The sequence below is a fragment of the Mchenga conophoros genome, linkage group LG11 (assembly GCF_057382185.1).
Source record: "Mchenga conophoros isolate Kocher_MC1m ecotype Shallow Benthic linkage group LG11, M_conophoros_male_GT1.1, whole genome shotgun sequence".
In the NCBI taxonomy this organism is placed as follows: Eukaryota; Metazoa; Chordata; class Actinopteri; order Cichliformes; family Cichlidae; genus Mchenga; species Mchenga conophoros.
The window spans coordinates 7,799,445-7,822,497 of record NC_140536.1 but is presented as its reverse complement, the minus strand read 5'-3'; the positions used below and the strand labels follow the sequence as shown (position 1 = coordinate 7,822,497).

Sequence of the window (23,053 nt, the reverse complement as noted above, 5' to 3'; positions counted from 1 at the left end):
TGACTCTCTTTGTAATGCACATAAGTCTGGCACATCACAAAGGGAGAGAAAGGCAAGGGAATAAAGAAATTATATGAAATCACACAGGATGAATGTTATTGTTGTTGCTGTTGATGTGGGAAAATGACTTGGTCTATTGCATTATTCATTCCTCTTCCAACAACTTCACAGAGATTTTTTCGAGGAGGCTTGATTTCACCAAAATCACGACTAGTAGTCTTGATCAACAGTTTTTTAAATCCATTCCTCCGTTTCTCCATTCCTCAGTTCGGCCCTTTTCACTGGCCCATTTCTCCATCTGCTTCTTCAAACATCTGCAGCCCCTTCCATTCTGCAATTCCTCCATTCCTTCATCTTCCTATCCATCAAACCTCTCTTTTCTTTGTCCACCCAAGCTCTGTTAAATCTCCCCGTGCTTTAATCACTCAATCTTTGCTCCATTTCCATCTTTCCATCTCACCGCAGGTAAAGGACTGACTGAGCGGTCGCTGGGACCTTTTAAAAATGTCACTTCTGACAGACTGGATGAGACACTGCACCGCTGTGTTGATTTATCCTTCCAGCGTGCTGCAGTAACTTTGTTAACGTCTCTCATCAGCCTATTAACAACACTTGAGCACGGCCAGGAAACAGGTGCTGGGAGAGTTTTACTGTCCATCACCTCACCAGCAGGAGCTGATCAGCAGAGAAGGAGTGCAGGCATAGTTACATCAGAGGAGCCAGTGCTTTGAGCCCACAAAGACACAACTTCAATAAAAAGCAGTAGAATGTGCGTTGCTTGTTTTAGTGGAAATCAGCGTGTGAGAGAAACCGTGACAGAAAGGAGACTGAAAGCAAAGTTAGAAGTTGCATAAAGTTGTGTGAATGGCTGTGTTTGTGGGCTGTTTGCTGAGATTTTGCTCTTTTCAAAGAGAAGCGCACATTTCCTTTGTGTTTCATTAAGCTTTAACCGTCGTCGCCAATATGAACTTTTGTTCCATTAAATACATTTTTGATTTGTGGCAGATTTTGACCAAGAAAGGCCTGAAAGATGAGGTGCCAATCAGTCCCTGTTCAGTCAGAGAAGTGGTAAAGCAGCAATGATGCAATGGTTGAAGGGCAACAAGGCATAACAAGCTTTTCTTTTTTTCTTTTTTTTTAAAGCACCACAGCCCTTACACCAGCAGAGCAGCTGAATCCAGAAATCCCCACCCGGCAACAAAAAGGTCATGGCTTTCACAGCTCAGCCATGAAGAGCTTCAGAACGTTCTATGAGAAAATACCATTTTCATGACGAGAGTGTACAACAATGCAAAAATGCAGTGACCTTGCAGCGGGGAGAATATGCTCGAGACAGTTTGATATGACCCTCTCTGCCTATATTGTAGTGGTGGAGGAAGCGGAGCCCAGAGCCTGCAGGGTAATGTTCACCTAAACCAGCTCTCCTGCTGGCTTTTTACACACATATACCAACACAGCTGTGATGAGGTGGGGAGTGGTGTGGCTTGCACAAATCATCATTTTTGTCTTAGTTTCCTTAATTTCAGTCTCCAGTTTTTCCATGTTTCTGTGGAAATCTTTCCATTCCAGCATTTTGTAACACTCCTCCTGCCCTTCTATCATTTAATCCTTAGGCTGTCAGTTAGTGCTTCAATTTTTCTGCTTCTAGACAGGTACCAAAGAGATACAGGCATTATAATTTGCTCACAGTCAGTTAAAAGTCTCAGTTAAGTGTTAAATGGACCTTTAATGAATACTGACAAATATAAAGACTGACATAGTGCTGTTTTTTAAGCTTCCGGGCTATCAGTCAAACCTGTTGAGTTGACAAAGATCAGATGATCTATCAGACATTTTTGAGGCACATTTATGATCATATACAGATCCCTCTCCTCCTCACTTCCCTGCTTGCCATCACAGCAGACAACAAATAACTGAAAATGTCATCTTCATGGCAGAGAGCTCCACAGAAGCACCCGGCCAAGCGGAGGAGCAGACAAGCCGAGGAAGCTATTTGCTGACAAATGGGATTTGGTGTTGGGCTTGAGCAGCTTTAACTGGTGGGTTTTATTGGTTGATGGAGCACAATATCATGGCGGTTTTCTTCTCTATGCCTCTCTGGTAGCGTGGATAACATTGCAGGGAGTAAAGGCATTTGGTCACGCAAAGGTGCTGTTAAACAGATGGCAGGAGACCAGTGAAGAGAGTGGCACTGGACAGCAGATGGAGAAAACATCACGCGGAGACCAGAAGAATGCAACACATATATATCTGAGACTCTGCCAGCATATGATCCTCCTCTAGTTTTTAACAAGTATAATGTTTTCAGTGAGGTTTCAGACTGTGCCCTAAATGAAAAAAAAGGAAAGAAAAAAAAATACTTAGATACTTAGATAATTATTTTTTCATGGCCAGTGGTGATTTCATAAATGACATTTAAGCCCCCAGTTCTAAAAGTGACAGTCATGCACTCGTCACTGAATCATACGGCCTATGATGATAGATCATAAAATGTTTCAGTATTTTGAGGTTAATCCAACAGGGGGCAATCTTGTACAATAAAGCAGGAGCAAAAGCTTTCTGCTGTCACAGCTGCACTACAATATGCGTTGCAGTGTGCAGGATGTTTTTCTCCTCGGATTCTCCAACCAGTCTGGGACAGTATTTTCTTTTTTTTTTAGCTGCTACTTATTTTTTATTTTCATTTGATAAACATGGGTTTTTAATCACCATTCTCTGTATATCCTGTCAGATTTAAACTAACTTTCTGAACTTGGTCTCACATAATAGCTTCCAGTGATATTAGTTAACTGGAAACTTCAAAAGACAGTTAAAATTAGTATCTTGTGTCTAAAAAGTCACAATAGCTCAGATGGATAGCTTGTTCTAACAAGTCCACACTAACTGTATTTACCTTTGTTGAGTGGATAATTTTCTTAAATGTCATGAAAAAGACCTGTTTTAAATTTCAGAAATTCAGAAGAAGGTTTATAAAGCATGGCAGCCACTACAGAGGGAAGTGTTAAAACAAAAGAAAAGAAAGAGAAAAGGCCAAGCCCATGCTGTAAAAGACAACACCAAACACTAATAACAGCATACCAATGTTATTGTAAAACAGATATGTCTTTGTACCTATGAATTATATACTTAATAGTTTGTGTATCTTTTAGTTTTATTTCTAGAAGAAAATATATTTACAATACACTGTACCAACTTCATTACACGCTGACATAAAACAGAAAGTCTTAGTAAAATTCCATTTCGTTCTCAAATAACAACAATCAAGAACCCATGAGGTAAGAGAAGCATAACCCCCCGTTTTTCTAGAAATGTACAATTTCAGGTAAAAGGGTGTGATGTGGAGGAAAATGTGACTTTGGGGGGTCTTTGAATCAAAAACACCCCATACTCAGAGCTGCTGCTGGGACAGGATGAGTGCGAGTGTAGGTGGGGATGTGGGGGGTTTGAAACCACAGCAGGCAGGTAACAGTGACAGGTTTACCTCCCCCTGCTCTTATACTATGGACCTGACATCCTGTCTGCCAATATACACAGAGACACATCAACACGGAGAGACAAACAGGCCCAGTCAGCCTCCAGAACAGGCCAACAGCTCCACGTTTTCAGTCAAGGGCTCCACATGTGGGTACGGCAGAGGTAAGACGCAGCATGTGAATGTGAGGCGACGCTATTTGACAGGATATTAAAGGTCAAATACAGACATGTTGAAACTATTTTGTGTTATCTCAAGAGCTCGCTCACATCTCCAGAGCTGGGACAGTGAATCTCTAAAATAAGAGCTGTATGGCAGGAGTGGGCCATGACAGCATTTTAGTCACTCTGTTATAGAGGATAGGCATAAAAAGGTTTAACACCATTTCTATAAAATAAAGGGGAAAAAACTACATTTATCTTAAAAGTGATGTACATGACTGGCACGCCACAATTATTGTAAGCAAATAGTTTGGTTGGAAATATATTGCAAAACCCAAAAATGTCACACATGGCGTCAATAGCATTTGTATGTATTTATCTTCTACATTTCTAGATACATTCCTGTGCACACTTGTGTTTGACAAGTCCAAAACTCCTTTCTGTATCCAAACCTGTTCCTTTAAATTTGGGAGAGCTTCATGGTTCCTGTTAGTCCTCTCTGCTGTCACTCAGTGTTACTGGAAGAGGAGTGTCGGCCATTACAGGCTTGGCAGCTGCACTGAGCTGCAACACTGATACTCTGTGGGAGTCTATCACAGAGAATGATGGCGGCTGCAGGGGACTTAGGGCAGGGCCAAAGGGCAAGACACTAACTTTCTGGCTCTGACATTACCCGAACTATAAAGACTACAGTAATCCTATAGCATAGATTAGTGCAACTGTAAAATCCAAACTGTAAAATAGAGGCCAAAATGTCCTGTCATGCGAGATAAAATTCCGACGCAGTAAACTTAATATTTATACTTAGGACATATTAGTATAGCGGTGAAATCATAGGATAATCAAAAAGAATTGAAAACATTGAGCTACATTATGTTCACCTCCGGAACTGAATTAATATTCGTGTTAGTTTTGGATATTATTGATTTGAAGTAGTTATGTGTAGCATTTTTTTAATACCACAAAAAAACAAATCCGTCTCATACATGAAGCAGTAAATTTTGCCGATAATAAGACGACTGTCTCACTGAAGAGTTTAACTTTTAACCTCACAAAAAAACTCCCACAGGAAGTCGGTATTCTCCTAGCAGAATTTTTGTGTGTATATTTCACGAGATTTTAATGAATTCAGACTGTTTAAATTATACTGGCAAATTCCAATTTTATTAATAGTGAATGTATATCTCTTACACAAGCACAAGATATACTTGAAAAAAAAGTACTATTTATTTTAATCGGATTTATTTTTTTTCAAGAACCAAAAAAAAAAGCATAATTTTCATTTTTCCAATTTTCCAGGGTGAACTGGATACGTTGAGAAAATGCCATTATTTGTAATGTTAAAATGCATGGTTCTGTGTGTATTCTATTCTGTCTGTAGCTGTTGGGGTTTTTGACAGTGAAGATAGGAGGCTGGGGTGATATGAAACCGAACGAAAAACCACAAGCATGTTGTGTGCAGACGATGTTCTGCAGCTCTAAGAAAACGAAAATTAGGCTACATGAGCTCGTGGATAGACTTAACGTCTTAGACAAGCACTTTACTTGTTATCTCTACTATAACAGAATAAAATCTCTCGTTCTGTTTTTCTGTCTTATGTGGTTATTAAAGGCGCACATTAATAGATCTAAAAGAATGCACTGCACAAATGAAATTATTTTCCCTCTTGTGGGTTTAAAGTCTGCCTTTCTTTTGATATAAACATATATATACAGAAAAAGAGAATTTATTCCGATCTGTGCACTTCAAGAATATCAGTTCGTTTTAAATTACGAGCTCATCCTGTGCACACCGGGTCCATTCACAGTGAAGCGCTTCTCTGCGATGTGAACAGAAAATGTAAAGTTGTTCTGTGAGACAGTGTTCTGTCAGAGCCGCGAATGCTTGAGAAAAGAGGGGAGTTTGCTGTTGTAGCTATGCTACAATAGGCGGCGCTGCAGACCTGCATTCTGCAAAGTGTCTACAGCAAAGGAGGACCGCAACCAACTCCAAACCTCTGTCAGTCCTGCTGCACACCAACACCTCATATGTATCAGGCATATAGGAGAAAAATAACACTTCGAGAGATCGCAGAAATATATGTATATATAGAGATAGATAGATTGAGTACCTTTGATGGATTTGGGCATCTCATTAGAAAAAAAAGTATGTCAGGATGACTTTATGATTTTATTTAAAAACAAACTCAATCACAGTTTTATTAAGACGCCTCTCGATTTAAAAAATAAATTTTAAACTTTTTTTTATTTTATATATGAACTTCTTCAAGTACAATCTGCTCATGTGCCTGAAGTCACGTCTCTTTCTATGCAGCACAAAAGGCGTACACTCTTTAGCTTCTGGTTGAGGCTGTCAAAAAAAGTCTTCATTACTTTGCATCATAATCTGCGGCCAGAAACCAACCTCAATGTAATTAAAGGCCAGTGTGATTAATCTCATATAGTCTGTCACTGCACATAAATTCAATTAAAAAAAAACCGTCTGAATAATAATAATGATGCAAGAATGAGACTAAATTAAAACAACCAGCTCTGCTTAATGCTTATCTGAACACACACATGCACAGTTTTCCCTTCATTTTATCGTATGCCATTTGTTAAGTATAGCTAGATGTTTATTTGTTGTGCTGGATGGGGGGACACCTGGGCTGATCAGCGTTGAAATGGGCATATAAAGGTTTTTAAAAAGGCAGGCAACAATTCCTGTGGTGTTTTTGCAACAGTGTAATAACCGTAATAAGCACCCTTGTACAGGTGTTTTAACGCAAGTTACCAAAAAATAAGAAAAACAAATCAGCTGTCTTGAGAATGCGAATTCTTTCTCTTTATTTTATCTCCTCTTTTTCTATCAAAAACCTTTCTCATTTTTTAACATTATTATTATTATTATTATTATTATTATTATTATTATTATTATTATTATTATTACCACAGTGAATTAAACCATTTAATGTTGTGGTTCTTGCATATGCCCTCCATTTCGCAAATGGGATCTATGGTTTCAAAAAGAAGGAGGAAAAAAAAATCTTGTAAGCTCCTCAAGTATCCAAAAGCACGTTTTCAAAATCGTGGAACTGTGAGGTGGGGGGAAACGTTCAGGGTTTCCTCCCGTGCTTCCAAACATGCCTCCAAAAGAAGCTATCAGCCTTGGCTGGATGGTATATGAGAGGTGTCAGAGGAGGCAGGTCGAACTGAGCACGCTCCTCTACTATGGTCTGGAGCCTTAGTTGCTATCCAAACACAAATAAACAGAGGGGAACATTGGAGTTAATGATAGAGGAGGGGGGTGGAGGCGTGTCGGGGGGCGGGCTGAGCGCTCGAGTCCTGGAGCACTAAAAAGTGAAGAACCGCACACTTCCAGCCCCAGCTCCGGACGGGACTCACACGCTGCTGCTGTCTCTCCTCCAAACTTTGCCTCTTTCCACATTTTTTCACAACTTGTCACATCTCTGCAAAAGTCCGAGACATCAGACTTGGCTGCATGGCTACATGAAAGTTTCATGGACTTGGATCTTGGAAAACTTTTAGCGACGCTTTATTGGAGCTCGTCGCCTCTATAGTTACTGTGGATTACTGACATACCGCAGGACCTTTGGCAGCTATTTATTGGGGTAAGATTCTGTTTGGCAGGGTAGGATTTATGTCTGAGGAAGGAGAACCAAACCAACATATTAGAAGTTGTTATCTTAAAAAAAAGAAAAGACAAAGTTTAGTGTCTAGGCTTTAAAGCAAAGACTCAAAGACTCTTAGAAAGTGATCAGCTTTTAATGACCAAACATTTCTTTTCTTTTTTTAAAGTGTTCTAGAGAGGAGTGTTGTTTCGTCATATTACTAACTAACTTGAGGTCACAGTTCACTCACGCTTTGACATTGCTGGCCTCCGTCCACGGCGCGCAGCATTACTAAAACAAACAGTGATCTTCGCGTTTGTAAAGACTTGTCACGACTGATAGAAATGTAAAGCCTTCTGCCAAAAATAAACACATGAAAAGCTTTAAAAAATGAACCTTACAAGAACTCGAAGAACAAGACCGGACACTTGGCTGCTCCCGAAGTGTAAGCGCAGTCCAAAGGTGAGAACAAGAACAAGCTGAACGAACTCCCTGGGCAAAGAACAGCAAGTGCCTTCGCGGTGTTTCACGCTGCACCTGTGCGAAATTATATTTAACCCCTCACCATCGGTGAGAGGGAAAGCGAGGCAGAAAGAGCTGAAGGCAACGACCTGACCGAAACAAGCGACCGGTAGCTACCCTGACTACCGTGTGCGCAAGACTCACAGTCTGCAAGTGTGGATAATGGCTTAATCTCCGAGGCAGTTTCAGGACAGGCTGACTTCTGACATATTGTGTTAAAATATGATTTGGCTTGATCTGTCACAAAAGAAAAAGTGTAGATACCTAAATGATGTATTTTACTATCTAAACACAGCTCGCTTTTCTTCTTTTTCTTGATCATATCTAAAGGTCAGCACAACTGGCCTATTGCCAGTCCCGCGTTCACCATCTGGAGCCTTGAACTTCTACGGTGGATCTTCTTTTTTCTGTGTGGGAAAACATAACTTGTCATCCCCACAAACTCAGACACAAGCCAATTTTTATACTGTCAGCTCACCTCATTTGTCCTAAACAGCGGAGGGAGCTCGCTTCTGCTTTTGTTTAAGGGAAACATTATTCTTTTGAAATGTAGGTTAAATGCACAGGGGTCATTTGCTGCCATGTTGCCTTGCCCAGGGGAAGGGGGGGGGGGGGGGGGAAACTTCATATGGAAAAAATAAATAAATAGATAAATATTACATTAAAAACCTTAAAAGGAAAAAAGTGCCTATAAAATTAACTCTTCCAAAATAAAAATGAAAAGCACATGCATTTCCATCAGAGACAGACAGCGTGTATGTTTTGCTCCTTCAATTAATAGTATATTTCATCTCTTCTGTCTAAATTTCAGACTTGTACAAATCCGGGCTGCTTACGTTTGTTTTGTTTGGTTTTTTTATTGCGAAATACTAACTGCAACTTTAAAACACACACCAAGCTGTGCTTTCTAATTACCTCGTGTGAGATTTAGTGCTTCATTCAGAGTGATCTGAAATTGCAATTTGCAGTGTTAATCGATGCCACATGAGTTGTTTTACACCCACTTGATTTAATTATACTTTCGGTGACTGATTTGTTTCCTAAATTTTGATTTGAAGCGCATCTCCGTGTCGGGTGGGGGAGGAGGGGGGGGGGGCGACTGTGTTTTTACATTTCCTCAGTGGTTTCGCTTATGCAAAACAGAGGTTTAGATATTATAAGCAGGCCGGGACAGGCTAATATAGGGCAATCCTTCTGCGCGTTAACCTGAGCGTTTTATTCATCAGCTTCCTCGCGTTGAACCAGGTGCAAAAAATAAACTAAGCTAATTCATTATATATATGCCTAAATTAGGTTTAAAGGGGAGAGTGGGTGGCTGGGTATATTCACCTTTGCGAAAAACATATTTATATCAGTTTAATACAATAATGAAAAGTTACAATTTCAAAAAATAAAATCTTTTTAAACAGGTGGATTTAAGTAGTCTACCATAACCGGTAACTGAGACGTCACATTTTCGCTGTTCTTCTTTCCACACAATAACCAGTTCTTGGGATTAACACACAACGCTTATTGTTCGGTGTGTTCTGCATTCTCAGGGTTATCACCGCGTCTTCTGCAGAGGTCTGAGCCGAGATGGGGAGCAAAGCCCTGCACGCTCCGATCCCCCTGCACCCAGCCCTGCAGCTCACAAACTACTCCTTCCTGCAGGCCGTCAACACTTTCCCCGCTGACCAGCTGCAGGGACTGTACGGCCTCAGCGCCGTGCAAACCATGCACATGAACCACTGGACTCTTGGCTACCCACACATGCAGGGACTGAGGTCGACGATCACGGCAGCCGCCCAGGGTCTGGTCGACCCACGGATTCCCTTCCCAGCTTTGCCCTTCACCGCCGCGGCGCAGTTATTCCATCCAAAGCAAGCCACCGTCGCGCACGGCATCCCCTCGCTGCAAAAGGACAGGCCGAGATTTGACTTCGCGAACCTGGCCCTCGCTGCCACGCAGGAGGACCCACCGAAAGCTGCGGACCTGGCAAAGCTGGCATCGGGACTAGGGGGAACCATCTCCGAGCTGAGCAAGCTGTCCCCGGACAGAAAACCCACCAGGGGCAGGCTACCATCCAAGACTAAAAAGGAATTTATTTGTAAGTTCTGCGGCAGGCATTTTACCAAGTCCTACAACCTCTTAATCCACGAGAGGACCCACACAGATGAGAGGCCCTATACTTGTGACATTTGCCACAAGGCTTTCAGAAGACAAGACCATCTCAGAGACCACAGGTAAGACGGATTTATGGGATATTATGCGCACTGGGTTAGGACGAGGGGGTCAGCAATTTCCAGCAGCAATGATGATTTGTGATTTTAAGTCTCAGATATCTCGATTTAAGTTAATAGCCTCTCCAGAACCGGCCATTAAAATTATATTCCTTAATTTGTGCTATAAAATGCAAGCAGGCCTGTTCCCTAAAACTTCTCCACGAGGGCGCTAAAGCACTTTTCAGCATTAAGTTGGACATTCATAACTTGCACAGTGGAGATTTTCGGCTCTGTGACTGTGGGCTCTGTAACATTTACAAGTAACTTCGTGCATGAGCGGACATTGATTAAGTGTCATTTCTGTTTTACAGATACATCCACTCCAAGGAAAAACCGTTCAAATGTCAAGAATGTGGGAAGGGATTCTGTCAGTCTCGAACTCTAGCCGTCCATAAAACCTTACACATGCAGGTAAGCTCAGAATCTTAACGCGACCTTTAACGTGTGATACTCTCTGATCATAATTCACCTGTCTACTGCATGCATGGGGGTGGAAAAAGAAAGCCTCACAAAACCTATCACTAAATTAAAAAAAAAATGTGAGTCAGAGATCCACAGAAAATAATACAATAAAAATAAAAAATAATATGCAAACAAGTAAATTAGATCTGACACGACAGTGGATTTATCAGATTATTGAAAGATTGAACTGATAGACCTTCTATCCAATTAAAGGCAATAATCCTTTGCTTGCTTTAAATCTAAACAGGAATCTCCACACAAATGCCCCACATGCGGAAGAACCTTTAATCAAAGAAGTAACCTGAAAACTCACCTTCTCACCCATACAGACATCAAGCCCTACAGCTGTGGCCGCTGCGGAAAGGTGTTTCGGCGCAACTGTGACTTGCGACGGCACAGTTTGACGCACAGCCCACATCAGGACTACTAGCCTGGAGAAACAAAAATAACAATGGACAAAACGCAGAAAGACAAATCAGCGACATTTTTCTTTTGGATCAAGGACAATCTCCAAGTGAGGACATGTTTACTTCAGCACGTTTTAGAGTGGGATTTGGTTGCACCTCAAGCGGAACAACAGCGGAGCCAGTGCCATGTCCAACTTTCACACCACCTGTAAATATCAAATGTACATAATGTTGTTGCTCATGTTGTTGTTGTTGTGTTTTTAATGTTCTTTTTCTGACCTTGAAATGGTAAAGTTGTCAAAAAACAGTCATAAATTTAAAGTATGTTAAATTGTATTTTAGAAATAAATATTTCCATGATACATTTGGATTTCCCCCCGTTTTTATTTCTCATTTTCACTGCCACGAAACAGAGGACACAGTGTTACAGCCCAAAAAGCAATATTTAGGTGAAATCTTTTACCATGGTCATCAAGTTAATAGTCTGTATGTTTACAGCCGGCGGGCAGTGAGAGCTTATGTGGCGGACGTGTTGGGCTTTTTAGCAGGGAGTTAGCAGGAAACACCACATGACAGAAAGCCCCGAGGACGTCTTTAGCTCCTGGAAAAGAGCATAACTTCATAAGCACAATCCTGTGTGCCATCGCGGGTGATAATTGATCATAAAGTTTACAATGATTTTTCTTCGAATAAAAGTTACGACCATGTAACGGTCAGTCATTACGCACTGTCTGCCAACCACCTCTCAGTGTCTGTACGTCTCAGAATTATTAGCCTCTATTATTATCTTAGGCTACATGTCCTCTACAGAGGCTGATCAGTATTATATTAGCCGCATTAGCGGCCATATCACATGTCTTTATCTAGATCACCTCTGACATCATAAGTGACCTGCAAAACGGCAGAAGGAACCATCAGCGCTAAGAAGGCATTTTCACGCAGCCGTGTGTCTGCGTCTGTCCTCAGATGGTGGTTCAGAAATGTTTTTAAGAACCTGCTGTGTTACCGAGCCATATTCGAAATGTAAAACACCTGTACCACTCAGCTGCTGACGTCTAATGGGCCTGACGTGAGTCTCCTAGTTTAATTTTTGGACCTATATGCGCCATAGACTAATTTTATGAATTAAAAAATATATATACAAAGATTATTTCTCAGGTCCTTATGATTCAATTCAATTTTATTTATATAGCGCCAAATCACAACAAAAGTCGGCTCAAGGCGCTTCATAGATACAGAGGCAAATAGCCACAAATAGCCTCAAGCAAAAATGGAGAGCGTTTTGTAAGAACTCATTTACACTGTGGTTTAAATTTTGCGTAGATACACAGAAAAACCCACCAAGATCTGGATTTCATCCAACTAAACTTTGACCGACCACTGATTAACCACCAAGCCTGCTGCCTGTGACCGGACGAGCTCGTCTATAATGTGTTGGGTGTTTTTTTTGTTTTTTTTTTATCATTTGGTGAAGTCAAAGCGAGATTCTCTCCTCTGACTCTCTCCTCATCTCTGTGTCTCTCGGTGTTATCTGGCCTTCGGGCCCTTTGTGTCCCCGTTTCAAGAGCCAGCGGTGGCTACTGACTGCTCGTCTGAAACTTGATTTTCACCTTACGGTGCAATTAATTGCACGAAAAACTAGCATTTATTTCTAATGGGCTCGAAAATAGGGTCTGGAACAAGTGGTTACAATAACATCAGGAGATTTAAAAGTGCGTTCATTGCTGCTGAAAGGCCATTAACTAAGGCCCGTTTTATTGCGCACTGCGGGCTAGGATTTTCCTAATTATTTTCTAAAAGGAAAGACAACAAAGTGCGACGTCTCCAGCGAGCTCATAAAAAAAATTAAAAAAGAAGGAGGAAAGTATTTGAGCTGTTTGACAATCACATAAAAACATAATTCATTAGTAAAACATAAAAAAATTCAATCTGAAAACTATATAATATGAAAAAAACACACACAAAAAGGTCATGTAATAATAATAATAATAATGTTTGATATATATATATATATATATATATATATATATATATATATATATATATATATACACATACATATACACATATATATATGTTTAGAATATATTTGAACATAATTTGTTTGAATTTGTAATAAACGTTTATGAAACAAATTGTTATCCATTTTAATAAACAAGAAAAAAACAAATGAAAAAAGAAACATTTTGACGCCTCGACAACAGATGTAACATAATGCAGGAACCGACTAATAAGAATAAATGCAAAATATCTGTTACAATATGCAGTTTAATTTGAAAGTAAATTTCTGCCATTCTTGTCCTCCTCAGTGGAAATATACATTTTTATATGTGCTTGAACAAAGCCGTTTAGCCTTTCTAAAGAAGTATTTATTTAATACTGTTTAATTAATTGTTTAGTTAATCCATGTATTGCTGTAAGTATTTAGCAAAAAACCCTTTATTTTTAACCCGAAATAAATCTTTGATAGCCTCAACTGAAATGCTGTAGTGGAAAACCACTAATTTAGGCAGTTTACGTGGAACATATCATTCGTGGAGAATAACAACAGAAGATTCCTAATTTATCTCTGGCTTTAAAGACTTGGATTGTGGCACAGTACGCTGGTTTCCTTTGGATTCCAGATTCAACCTGCTGGTCTAAGAAGTGAGATAACTTGATATCAGATATTTTTCTGTATTAATTTAAAGCATCCTGGCCAGAAAGGACTTCAGAATAGTAACATTAACTGTGGGTGACCACTTGACTCTGACACACTTACGCATAGTTGGCAAAGCGTGGCCGGTCACAGGGCGATCGTCATCCTTGACCGACTTATGTGGACTGTATCCTCATGAAGCTTTACAGCAGACGAGAGCCGGTCCGGACTACAGGCCACTACAGGCCAGACCTCATATCTGCAGTGCTTCTGACCCTATGTGCGGCCTGCGGAAGACACTTCTTTAAAGGTTTCATCACGAAAAAAAAGACAGATGATGGTCTGATCTCAAAGATAGGTGATTAAATAAATAAATCAAACAAACAAACATGCAAACATGAAGACGTGAAACATACTGACGGCAGGGTGAAGTTGGATTTTTGTTGTTTATTAAGCTATAAAACTGCTATAATTTGCATTTTTTCCTTGTATGTTATGACTGCTGTTCACTTTAAATATGACAAGATTGCTTACTTAACCACTGGAGCAACATAACTCAACATTACGACTAAAAAAAATTATAAAAGAAATATTTTATCTGTCAACGAACTCCTTGGACGCACAAATTAGCAAGATCATTTCTCAGCAAAGGTGTTCAAGTGACAGTGCGATAAAGGTTGAGTCTAACCCGTTCTTTTATGCAATTCATACAGTTGTCCGTTGACATTATTACGTTTCATGTCTGAAAAATAACCAGTGACCCTAAAAAAAACCGAGATCCGTGAAAAACAGAAATGGTTTACATTTTAGAATATTTTCGTTGCCCTCAGTATATTCTTCTTCATTTTAAATTCCAGTATGTAAGATATTTATCATGTCACAGTGTGTCTGCGTTGGTAAATTTCACCTAACCTCCAGATATAGGCCTGTGTTACTCTGGCAGTTGAGATATATTTAGAGTTGAGATAAATGATGAGATGCTTAAAATCCGCACAGTTTCCCTGTGTGAAATGCAAACCTAATTTTCTTATCGTCTCCACTATTCACTTTCATTGACTTCTGCAATGACAGGTCCCAGAAGGTTGAAATTGAAACTCTTATGGACTAAGATGGTAAATAAGAACATTTTGTTACATTATAACAAAAAAAATAAAAATAATAGAAAATTATAATCAAGAATACACATTCACTATGCTGAGCACTGTGAGGTTCACGCGATCGCTCTTTCGGCAAAGGTGAGCTTCCGCTGCCATAAAAAGGGTAGGGGCGTGCTTAAGCGATGACGATTATTATGCGAAGAGATCCCTTCCTGTACTTGTTAGAGAGTCCGGATTTGTAGACACTCGTTCGTTTTAATAGGAACAAAGGTATTTGTTATATCAAAACCTGACGGTATGGAAACATCCGGAGTTGCTGTAACCGAAGAAGATAATGCCTGTTAACTGATCAAATCACAAATGAAATTTCTCTTGAGTTACTTATGTTTATACGTTGTGTATGTAAATCTACCTTCGAAACGCAAATTTCCTACTGAAAAACGCAACACCAAGCATACGGAAGCCGCGTTGGTGTTTACCGATGACGTTTCGACTCTTGCAGTTCGGCGTTATGGCTAACGTTAGATAACGGGATGAACATCTTTTATTAAACGTAGAATTAAACAAAAACCAACAGGATACAAGTGGGAGTCAGGTAAATAGAGTCTTTTCTCTATTTGACTTGTGGCTAGCCAGTTTAGCCAGCTGAAACGAAGTTATAGCGACTTCTTCTAATCACTTAGCCTAGCTTCTTTGCTTCGCTGCTGTTGTGTATCACTTAAATGACAGGAGGAAAGAGCTAGCCTCCCTGGCTAAGTGCTCCACAGTAAGTTAAATGTATTACTATAAGATACGACATAGCGTCGCTGTTGAAGTTATTTTTAGTTACATTGGAATTAATTTGCAAATGCAGTACATAATTGCTCCTGGGCTTCCCCGTTATGTGGAATGAAGGCACTTTAGCAAGGAAGCTAGACATTCCGGTGAATTTCATTTAAGGTTAAAATTTGCGTTGATGAGAAGTCAGCGTAATTAGAACTGTCTTTACATCTAATTAAGTTTATTAACCAAAACCTGTACAACCTTTCTATAAATTACACACAGTTGGATTAGTTATTGGATGCCAATATGGTATTTATGCCATTAGGAGTGCCAGTTCATTCTGACATCAGTTTGTTGAACTGTAACAAAAAACAGCATGAGGTTTGTGTGAAACGGCCAGTACTTCCACAGTTTGCAAGTTGGATAAGAGGTTATAATGTTGTGTTTGGACCTGTCATAAAAAGAAATGTTCAAGCATAGCCAATATCTTAAATTATGGCTTTATACATATAATAAATATGATATTATTATATATATTTTTATGACATATTCCACTTAGCTAACATGCACACTACTTCTGCTTTAGCAATGACAATTATTAATTAGAGCTGTGCTTTTAGGCTATGACATCAAAATAACACTCTTAAGAAATACATATTCTTTGTAATTAGTTTAGAACGAGCACCATTAGTTTAGTGACCGAGATATATAATGGCAAAAGGATGTTAACACAGTCAAATGATATTACCATGTTTTTTTGTTTTGTTCATTGTGTACACAGAACAAGGACAAGATGTTGGAGTCTTATGTCACACCGCTCCTGATGAGCTATGTAAACAAGTACATCAAGAATCTGAAGCCATCTGACCTGCAGCTCTCTCTGTGGGGCGGTGATGTGGTGCTGAGCAAGCTGGACTTGAAGTTGGATGTACTGGAGCAGGTACTAAAAGTTAAATCTAGCTTTTGCTTTGAACCTTTCTTTATAAAACTGACGTGAGGTTAAAATGATGGGAATATTTAAAATATAAATGCCCACTTCCTACATATATATTCAGAATGTAGTTTTGTATTTTACTTACTATAAACAAATTGTAGAGTTTCGTTTATAAACCTTGGTTATGCAGGCACATACACCCTACAAAAAAGTTGCCATATTATGTCTGCAGCTATTCTCCATTGTATTGCCTTGACTAGAGTGAAAGAAAACGCTACAGTGCTGTTTAGTCAGGCACTAACAGCATCTTCTTGCTGTCATTTCAGAAGAATTTTACCAGATTTACTTTGATATTTTGCTCTGCAGTGTTATTTTGACAGTGTTCTCTTTTACTCATGTCATGTCTGGATTAGATCAATCTGCCACCAGTTAAAAGGATTTTCTTTTCTTTTGAGTGGGTTCTGACTGCTGCTGAAGAGCAGACCAAAACACTGCGTAACCCAAAGAGATTGTGATGAAAGTTCTTATTGGAAGCAGCTTCAAGCTATCCGACAGTGGGAATTGTGTTAGGATTGAGATTTGTCTGTAATGCTGTGTCAAAACTTTGGAAATTGTCCTACCTTTGCATTTATTTTATTCCATTTCATTTGGACAGTACCTCCTCTCAAATGTGCAATCTGAGATCATCTTAATATAATATTTGGTGAAACATTGTGGGGGTTATAAAGCAGACATACTGTAAATCCATGACAGCTTTTCCCTCAGAAAAATGTTTGGCTATTAATTTTTTGGCTCAGACTTGCACAGAAAGCATGTGAAGCCTGTGTGTAGGCAGTCTGGTTTCATGGGACTCATTCTCACACAGAGTAGTTCAAGATGCAGAACAGTGATTTGCCTGCCTCTGAAAATATCTGACTTATATTGTTAGAAGCGTGACCAGTATGTAATCTGTAGCTATTGTTTTTACTATCTACTCGTCTACAAATATTAGCTTCAAAGTGCTGTTTGAAAAATGGATGGATGAAGATTCAAAATGTTCTCGAAGCCTCTACCTCGTATTGGCACCTTTATCCATATTATTCTAGTGTTGTTTATTTCTAGCTGGCTGTTGTTTTTTTCCTTTCTTTCTTGTAACTCCTTTTATATCCACAGGAGTTGAAACTGCCTTTTACATTCATGAGTGGTCATATCCATGAGCTACGTATCCATGTACCTTGGACCAAGCTGGGCTCAGAGCCTGTAGTTATCACCATCAACACCATGGAGTGCATCCTGAAGCTAAGGGATGGTGCCCAGGTTAGTTTTTTTCTTTTCATTTTCTTTTTTTGGTATGAGAAAGATGTTATTCTTGATTCTATACACAGCCAAAACAGGGCTAGCCAGATCTTCCTGTTATTTATGTGAGAGTCCTCCTCATGCCAAAGTTAAGCTTTCCCATTCCCTTTCTCCATGTGTTTCCAAGAAATTTCGTAATGGCCTTTGTTTAAAAACATGCTGACATTTTTAGTGCAGCAGGCTTTACTCTGCTGTACAATTAAAGCCATCTTCTTTAATTCTGACTTTGTGTAAAATCGAATGTTAATTTGACACAGCTAAGCAGCAGTTGCGTTTTTCCTTTTCTTACTCATGTTTATTTACTCTAATGAAAAATGCATTGGAAAAAAAAAAAGCAAACCAAGAAACCAGAAGCAAACAAACTGATGCCTCACTGACGCAAAATATGTTTGCTATTCAAAACAATGATGTAAAATGCTTTTGGGGAATAAATTGGCAACACTCTTTACTGTGTTGCCAGCTTGGGAGTGGTGCCATTGTGTGCCATTGCAATATAAACCAAGAAAATGATGAAATAATCCATGAATTTGGAGAAATAACCCATTGTTTGGTCGTGCTTGAGATTGTTAGGAAACAGCTTATTCATAGCAGGACAACTCAGCATATTCCTTTACTGAAAGTATGATAAGTATTACTAAAGATCCCAAAGCCCAGAGTGGGTCTCAAGCTCAATGTATGTGCAACCAGACTAAGCAGCCAGATCTTAATTTTGTTCACTGGTTAAATAAAGTAGAGGTGAGCTGGATTTCTGCTGGATTGTTAGCATCTTTGTGGAAACACATAAACATGTAACACAAAAGTGATTTAGTCATCGCTGTTTATATTGCTTCATAAAGTGAGTCAATAAGTAATGTAAGTTTTTTTTGTACGTCAATAAATTTTTATACATATATAAAACTTTTATTGGTTTTAGTTGAAACAACACACTTCACAATCTTGGGACTGCAGGTGTATTTTCATCCAAACTACCACAATTAGGGATGCACCGATGTGTGAGGCTTTGGGATAGTCGATGCCAGGAAAGCAAAGAAGTTATCGTTTTAAATAAGCGAATACATTTCTGCTGTTTATCACACTATTACACATTCAGTCATACAATTTAATAAAGTTTTGATGGGATACAACACATAGGAATCAGTAACTGCCATTGCTGAATATCAGCCTGTCTGCTGGTATTTCAATGGCAGTAAGCAAGGCAAATATTGGCCAGTACAGTCCAGATCAGTGCATCCCTAATTCCATCATAAAGTATCGACTAGTAATTGCTTCGAGGAATTTTGTTTCATGATTTTTCCCTGACACAAGCACAGCTATCTCACTCAGTATGATTTTTCTTAAAAAAGAGAGAGATGGTTCATTGACCACTGACCTGAAGAATTCAAGGAACTCAAAATTAAGAGGCAACTTTCTTTAACTTGACCAGTGCTATTTACTACTTGGCTGCCTCCATTTTTAGCATGTCCTGTTTTTGTTTTCAAACAATTTCTCGTGACACTTAGAAGACTTGGAATCACATTCAGAAAAAGCTGATAGTCTTTTGCATCTCTGTCAGATTGATTGCACAATAATAGCCTTTGTAACTGCTTGGTTTTGTCCTTGTAGTCAATATAATATAAAATCTGTAAGAAAGGAAGTGTGACTTGAAGCTCTGTCCTACATCATTGTGGATATAAATCTAAGGAGAATTATCTTAAGGGGAATATTTTTCTATTGCTTTGTTTGGTTTAGTTACAAATATTTAAATTTTTTAAAGAATGTTTTATGAGAGGTATTTTTGAAATTTATTTTTACAGCAAAGTCTGGCTCTAAATTTGCCACCCATGCAGCTTTAAAAATCGAAAGTGTAGCTCAGTGCGGCCCTTTATGGGAAGGTTGAAGTTTCAAGGCCAGATGTCCCAGAAGAAACACATTTCAAGGGAAGTCAATTACAGCTAATTATATAGACTGCGGCAAAAAGATTTGTAACACATGAGCTTGAGCTGCCTAGAACTAATGGTAAATATCATAGTATGCAGGTGGCTACTGCTCATGCGATCAGGTTTCTAGTTCAGTGGAAATTTAAACTTTGTCTTTATGCTTCGTACACAGCTTAAGGTCATGTACCAGTACCGGTACTGGTGTAATGCTTATGGTCTCAAAACAAGTATTTGTTACAGATGTTTTCTAAAAGCTTCCAGTGAAGAAAAGATTTTTGGGGAATTGCAAATGACATTTGGACAAATTATTCAGTGGTATGTACACCCAAGAGACATAATTTGGAGTAAAGCCAGACTTACAGCAGAAATCCTTCTAGTATGTGGAATTTAAATGAGCCACTGCAGTTTTCTCCTATACTGGCGGGAGGCAGGAGGCTGACTACTGTGTTCTTAAGCCAAGAAAATGAAGCCAGCTTCCTTTTCATGTTTTACATTTATATTGCTTAAAAATAATAATAGTAGTAGTAGTTGTTGTTGTTGTTGTTGTTGTTATTATTGTACTTTCCTTTGTTTTATCTTTATTACAACTTAAACATCAGTAGACTGACAGCAACACTGGTCTCACAGAAATACGTGTTTAATCCTTTAGCAAATACTCTAGATCTCATGTTAATTCACATCTTAGACCTTGGCTAGGTTGTAGCAGGCTTGCAGGGACTTTGACATAGGCCATAACCATTCTCACTGAAACTCTTATGTAATTTGGGTGATGGTCCACAGGATTTTTGAAAAGAAATGAATAAAGTAGATCTGTGTATGGAAATTATAATATTTTAACTGTAGTCCAGTAGAGACAGAAACATTATGGTGGGCCTCATGCGGCCAAAGTGTGGAAATGATAAATGATATCATTAATATGGTTTGTTTTCATAATTACTGTTAAAGCCTGAGTCCCGGCCTGTAAAAACATCCGCACATCTTTTGAAGTTCATTAAGGCCGGTGTAATTTGACCGGAATTATTTGGACCTTTTTAATGTTCGTGTTTCCCCTTGAGAGGAACTGGGTAATATTAGGGATGTTCAGATTGCTCAATAGGACCCATCTGCAAAGCACTAAGAGCAGCTCACAATTATAGTTTCCAGCAAATGTGGAAATTTTGGCGTTTAGCAGCAGTTGGAGATTACAGCTCCTGCTGACAGTGTAATTGCTTAAAATAAGCTGTAATGAGGACTTGTAGAGCAGAAAGTATGGTAATAGAAAAAATGTTGTCAACTTGTTTTTGACATTCATTTTACAAACTAGAGGTCGTTTACAAACACAATGCATTTAGTTCTATATATAAATGTTATTGTTCACTGCAATCACATCTTGAAGTTTGCATAGAAATCCACTTCCTTTCTTTAGTATGTGTCTTTATTTTTAGATTATTACCATCTTTGTTTAGTTTACATTAATTTTAGCGAGTTCTACTTATCTCAGTTTTTTTTTAAATTTCAGTTTAAGTGCAAAAGTTGAAATGGTTGTACTTGGTATGAGTTGAATTATTAGAGCGGACTTTTTCAAGTGAAATTACACTAAACCGTGGTTTATACCAAAAAGCTCAAAAGATGTGACAAGATATTGTTTTGGGTATAAAGGGGTATTTTTGAAAGTCAGTTTTACTTTCTTTGTTCTTGAACAAAGATCCACTTAGTGTGGCCTAATGAGTTAGTTTATATGAGTGAACTGATTGATGGTAGCCCATTCCAGATTAAAACTAATGTAAAAATGTCAAGAGGTGCAAAGTGGAATACAGTGATCATAGTATCTATCCCTCTATATACAGTGTGGATAGGGACAGATTAGTGTCTTATGTCATGTTTGTTTAAAAGAAATAGAGTAGAAGGAACTAATAGTGGATTACTGTTCCAGGGCATTTTCTCTGTGCTTGTCATTAGGTAGTGTTGTCAATCTAAGGACTTCAGCTCTTATATGGTGGATTGGAATGGGTTTTGTCTGATGGAGAGCATTTAGTTCATTTTACTTTTGATAAACCACAAGTTCAGTAGGAGGTATCATTTAATGTGCACTTTTTGTTTTTGTTTGTATATTTTTAAGTAATATTTTTAACATTGACTTAATGTTGGAAAATTATAAATAGAATTTTCTTCTTGACAATTTGGTAAACTGCTCCAGATGTTAAAGATGAGGTGTGATCAGCAAAGACAGAGAGGAACTGGCTGGACAGCAGTTACAGTGGATCATAATATTCTCAGACACTCTTTATTTTTTATGAGACAAAGATAAGGGCTTGGGTTTACTGAGGAGAGCCTTTCTGGTTTTGGCTGAGCTCACTGCTTGATCTGGGAGTTTTATGGCCGCTGAGTGCATTTGCCACTGATGTGGAGGTTCTGATTGATGCATTGCCTCAAGATGATTTGGGGAGGTGCCTCTGAGACTTGTTGGTTTGGCATACTAGGCCCTTTTTTCTGTTAAATTCCTTCCAAACTATTTTTAGGGTTTTCACAACCAAACCTCTTTTCTCCTAAATAATGGGTAATACATGTGAATAAGGAAACCCCTCTTTAAAGACTTCTTAAATCCCCAAGTTGGTATTTCATAATCTAAATCTGATATCTACTCAGCTAAGGCATGCTACTTTGAGTTTTGAATATTTAAGAGACAGGCATAGATGTGATACCTGATCTTTGAGTGTGAAAATATGTTTTAAAGTGGTGTGACCTGTAGAGGAGTTTTGCTTTCCGTGTGTGTGGTCTTGCCACCCAGGGGTTGAATGCAGAAAACTCTTAAGTAGAAAATTTGGGATGTATAGTCTACAAAACTTCTTTTTGTAGCCTTAATTCTGCTGTGGCACAGCCAGGACCAGCCCAATCCTGGGCTTCAGATCCATGGAGCATACTGAGTGCCAAACCATAGGCTCAGATGAGCTCCACTCCCTAGTGAATGGAGCCCTGGACCACGATTTGAAAGCAAACAAACTAAGAAGAAAATATCCTAATTCCATTCTACGGTCTCAGGACATCCAGCCAGCCAACAAATTTAGCATCTGATATGAACAGGACTTTCCTCTATTAAGGAGAAGCATCAAGTGGGGCGATCGTGGCTCAAGAGTTGGGAGTTAGCCTTGTAATCGGAAGGTTGCCGGTTCGAGCCCCGGCTTGGACAGTCTTGGTCGTTGTGTCCTTGGGCAAGACACTTCACCTATTGCCTACTGGTGGTGGTCTGAGGGCCCGGTGGCGCCAGTGTCCGGCAGCCTCGCCTCTGTCAGTGCGCCCCAGGGTGGCTGTGGCTACAATGTAGCTTGCCATCACCAGTGTGTGAATGGGTGGATGACTGGATATGTAAAGTGCTTTGGGGTCCTTAGAGACTAGTAAAGCGCTATATAAATACAGGCCATTTACCATTTATTTATTTTTAAGTCTCCATCAGAGAGCACTGGATCAGGTGCTTGAAGAAAACCTGCATCTTTATCTT

At 39.1% G+C, this 23,053-nt stretch overlaps 2 protein-coding genes across 5 annotated transcripts in view; both read left to right on the top strand.

The window, feature by feature from the left end:
• Positions 1 to 6,993: 6,993 nt before the first annotated feature.
• On the top strand, positions 6,994 to 11,260 carry osr2 (odd-skipped related transciption factor 2). Of its 2 annotated transcripts, none has more exons than XM_085290674.1 (4): positions 6,994 to 7,244; positions 9,305 to 9,988; positions 10,339 to 10,438; positions 10,819 to 11,260. In XM_085290674.1, the coding sequence occupies exons 2-4, from the start codon at positions 9,342 to 9,344 to the stop codon at positions 10,891 to 10,893; spliced, it is 822 nt and encodes a 273-aa protein (XP_085146800.1). In that variant the 5' UTR covers positions 6,994 to 7,244; positions 9,305 to 9,341; the 3' UTR covers positions 10,894 to 11,260. The 2 variants fall into 2 exon arrangements, with proteins under 2 accessions (XP_085146800.1, XP_085146799.1); XM_085290673.1 differs by having other exon boundaries at positions 10,737 to 11,260.
• Positions 11,261 to 15,105: 3,845 nt separating this feature from the next.
• The window catches only part of vps13b (vacuolar protein sorting 13 homolog B), a 297,571-nt gene continuing 289,623 nt past the window's right edge, over positions 15,106 to 23,053 (top strand). For all 3 annotated transcript variants that reach the window (XM_085290668.1, XM_085290669.1, XM_085290667.1), the window contains exons 1-3: positions 15,106 to 15,226; positions 16,175 to 16,333; positions 17,480 to 17,623. In XM_085290668.1, coding sequence (XP_085146794.1) covers positions 16,187 to 16,333; positions 17,480 to 17,623 — 291 coding nt within the window. In that variant the 5' untranslated portion in view covers positions 15,106 to 15,226; positions 16,175 to 16,186. The remainder of the gene's footprint in view (positions 15,227 to 16,174; positions 16,334 to 17,479; positions 17,624 to 23,053) is intronic.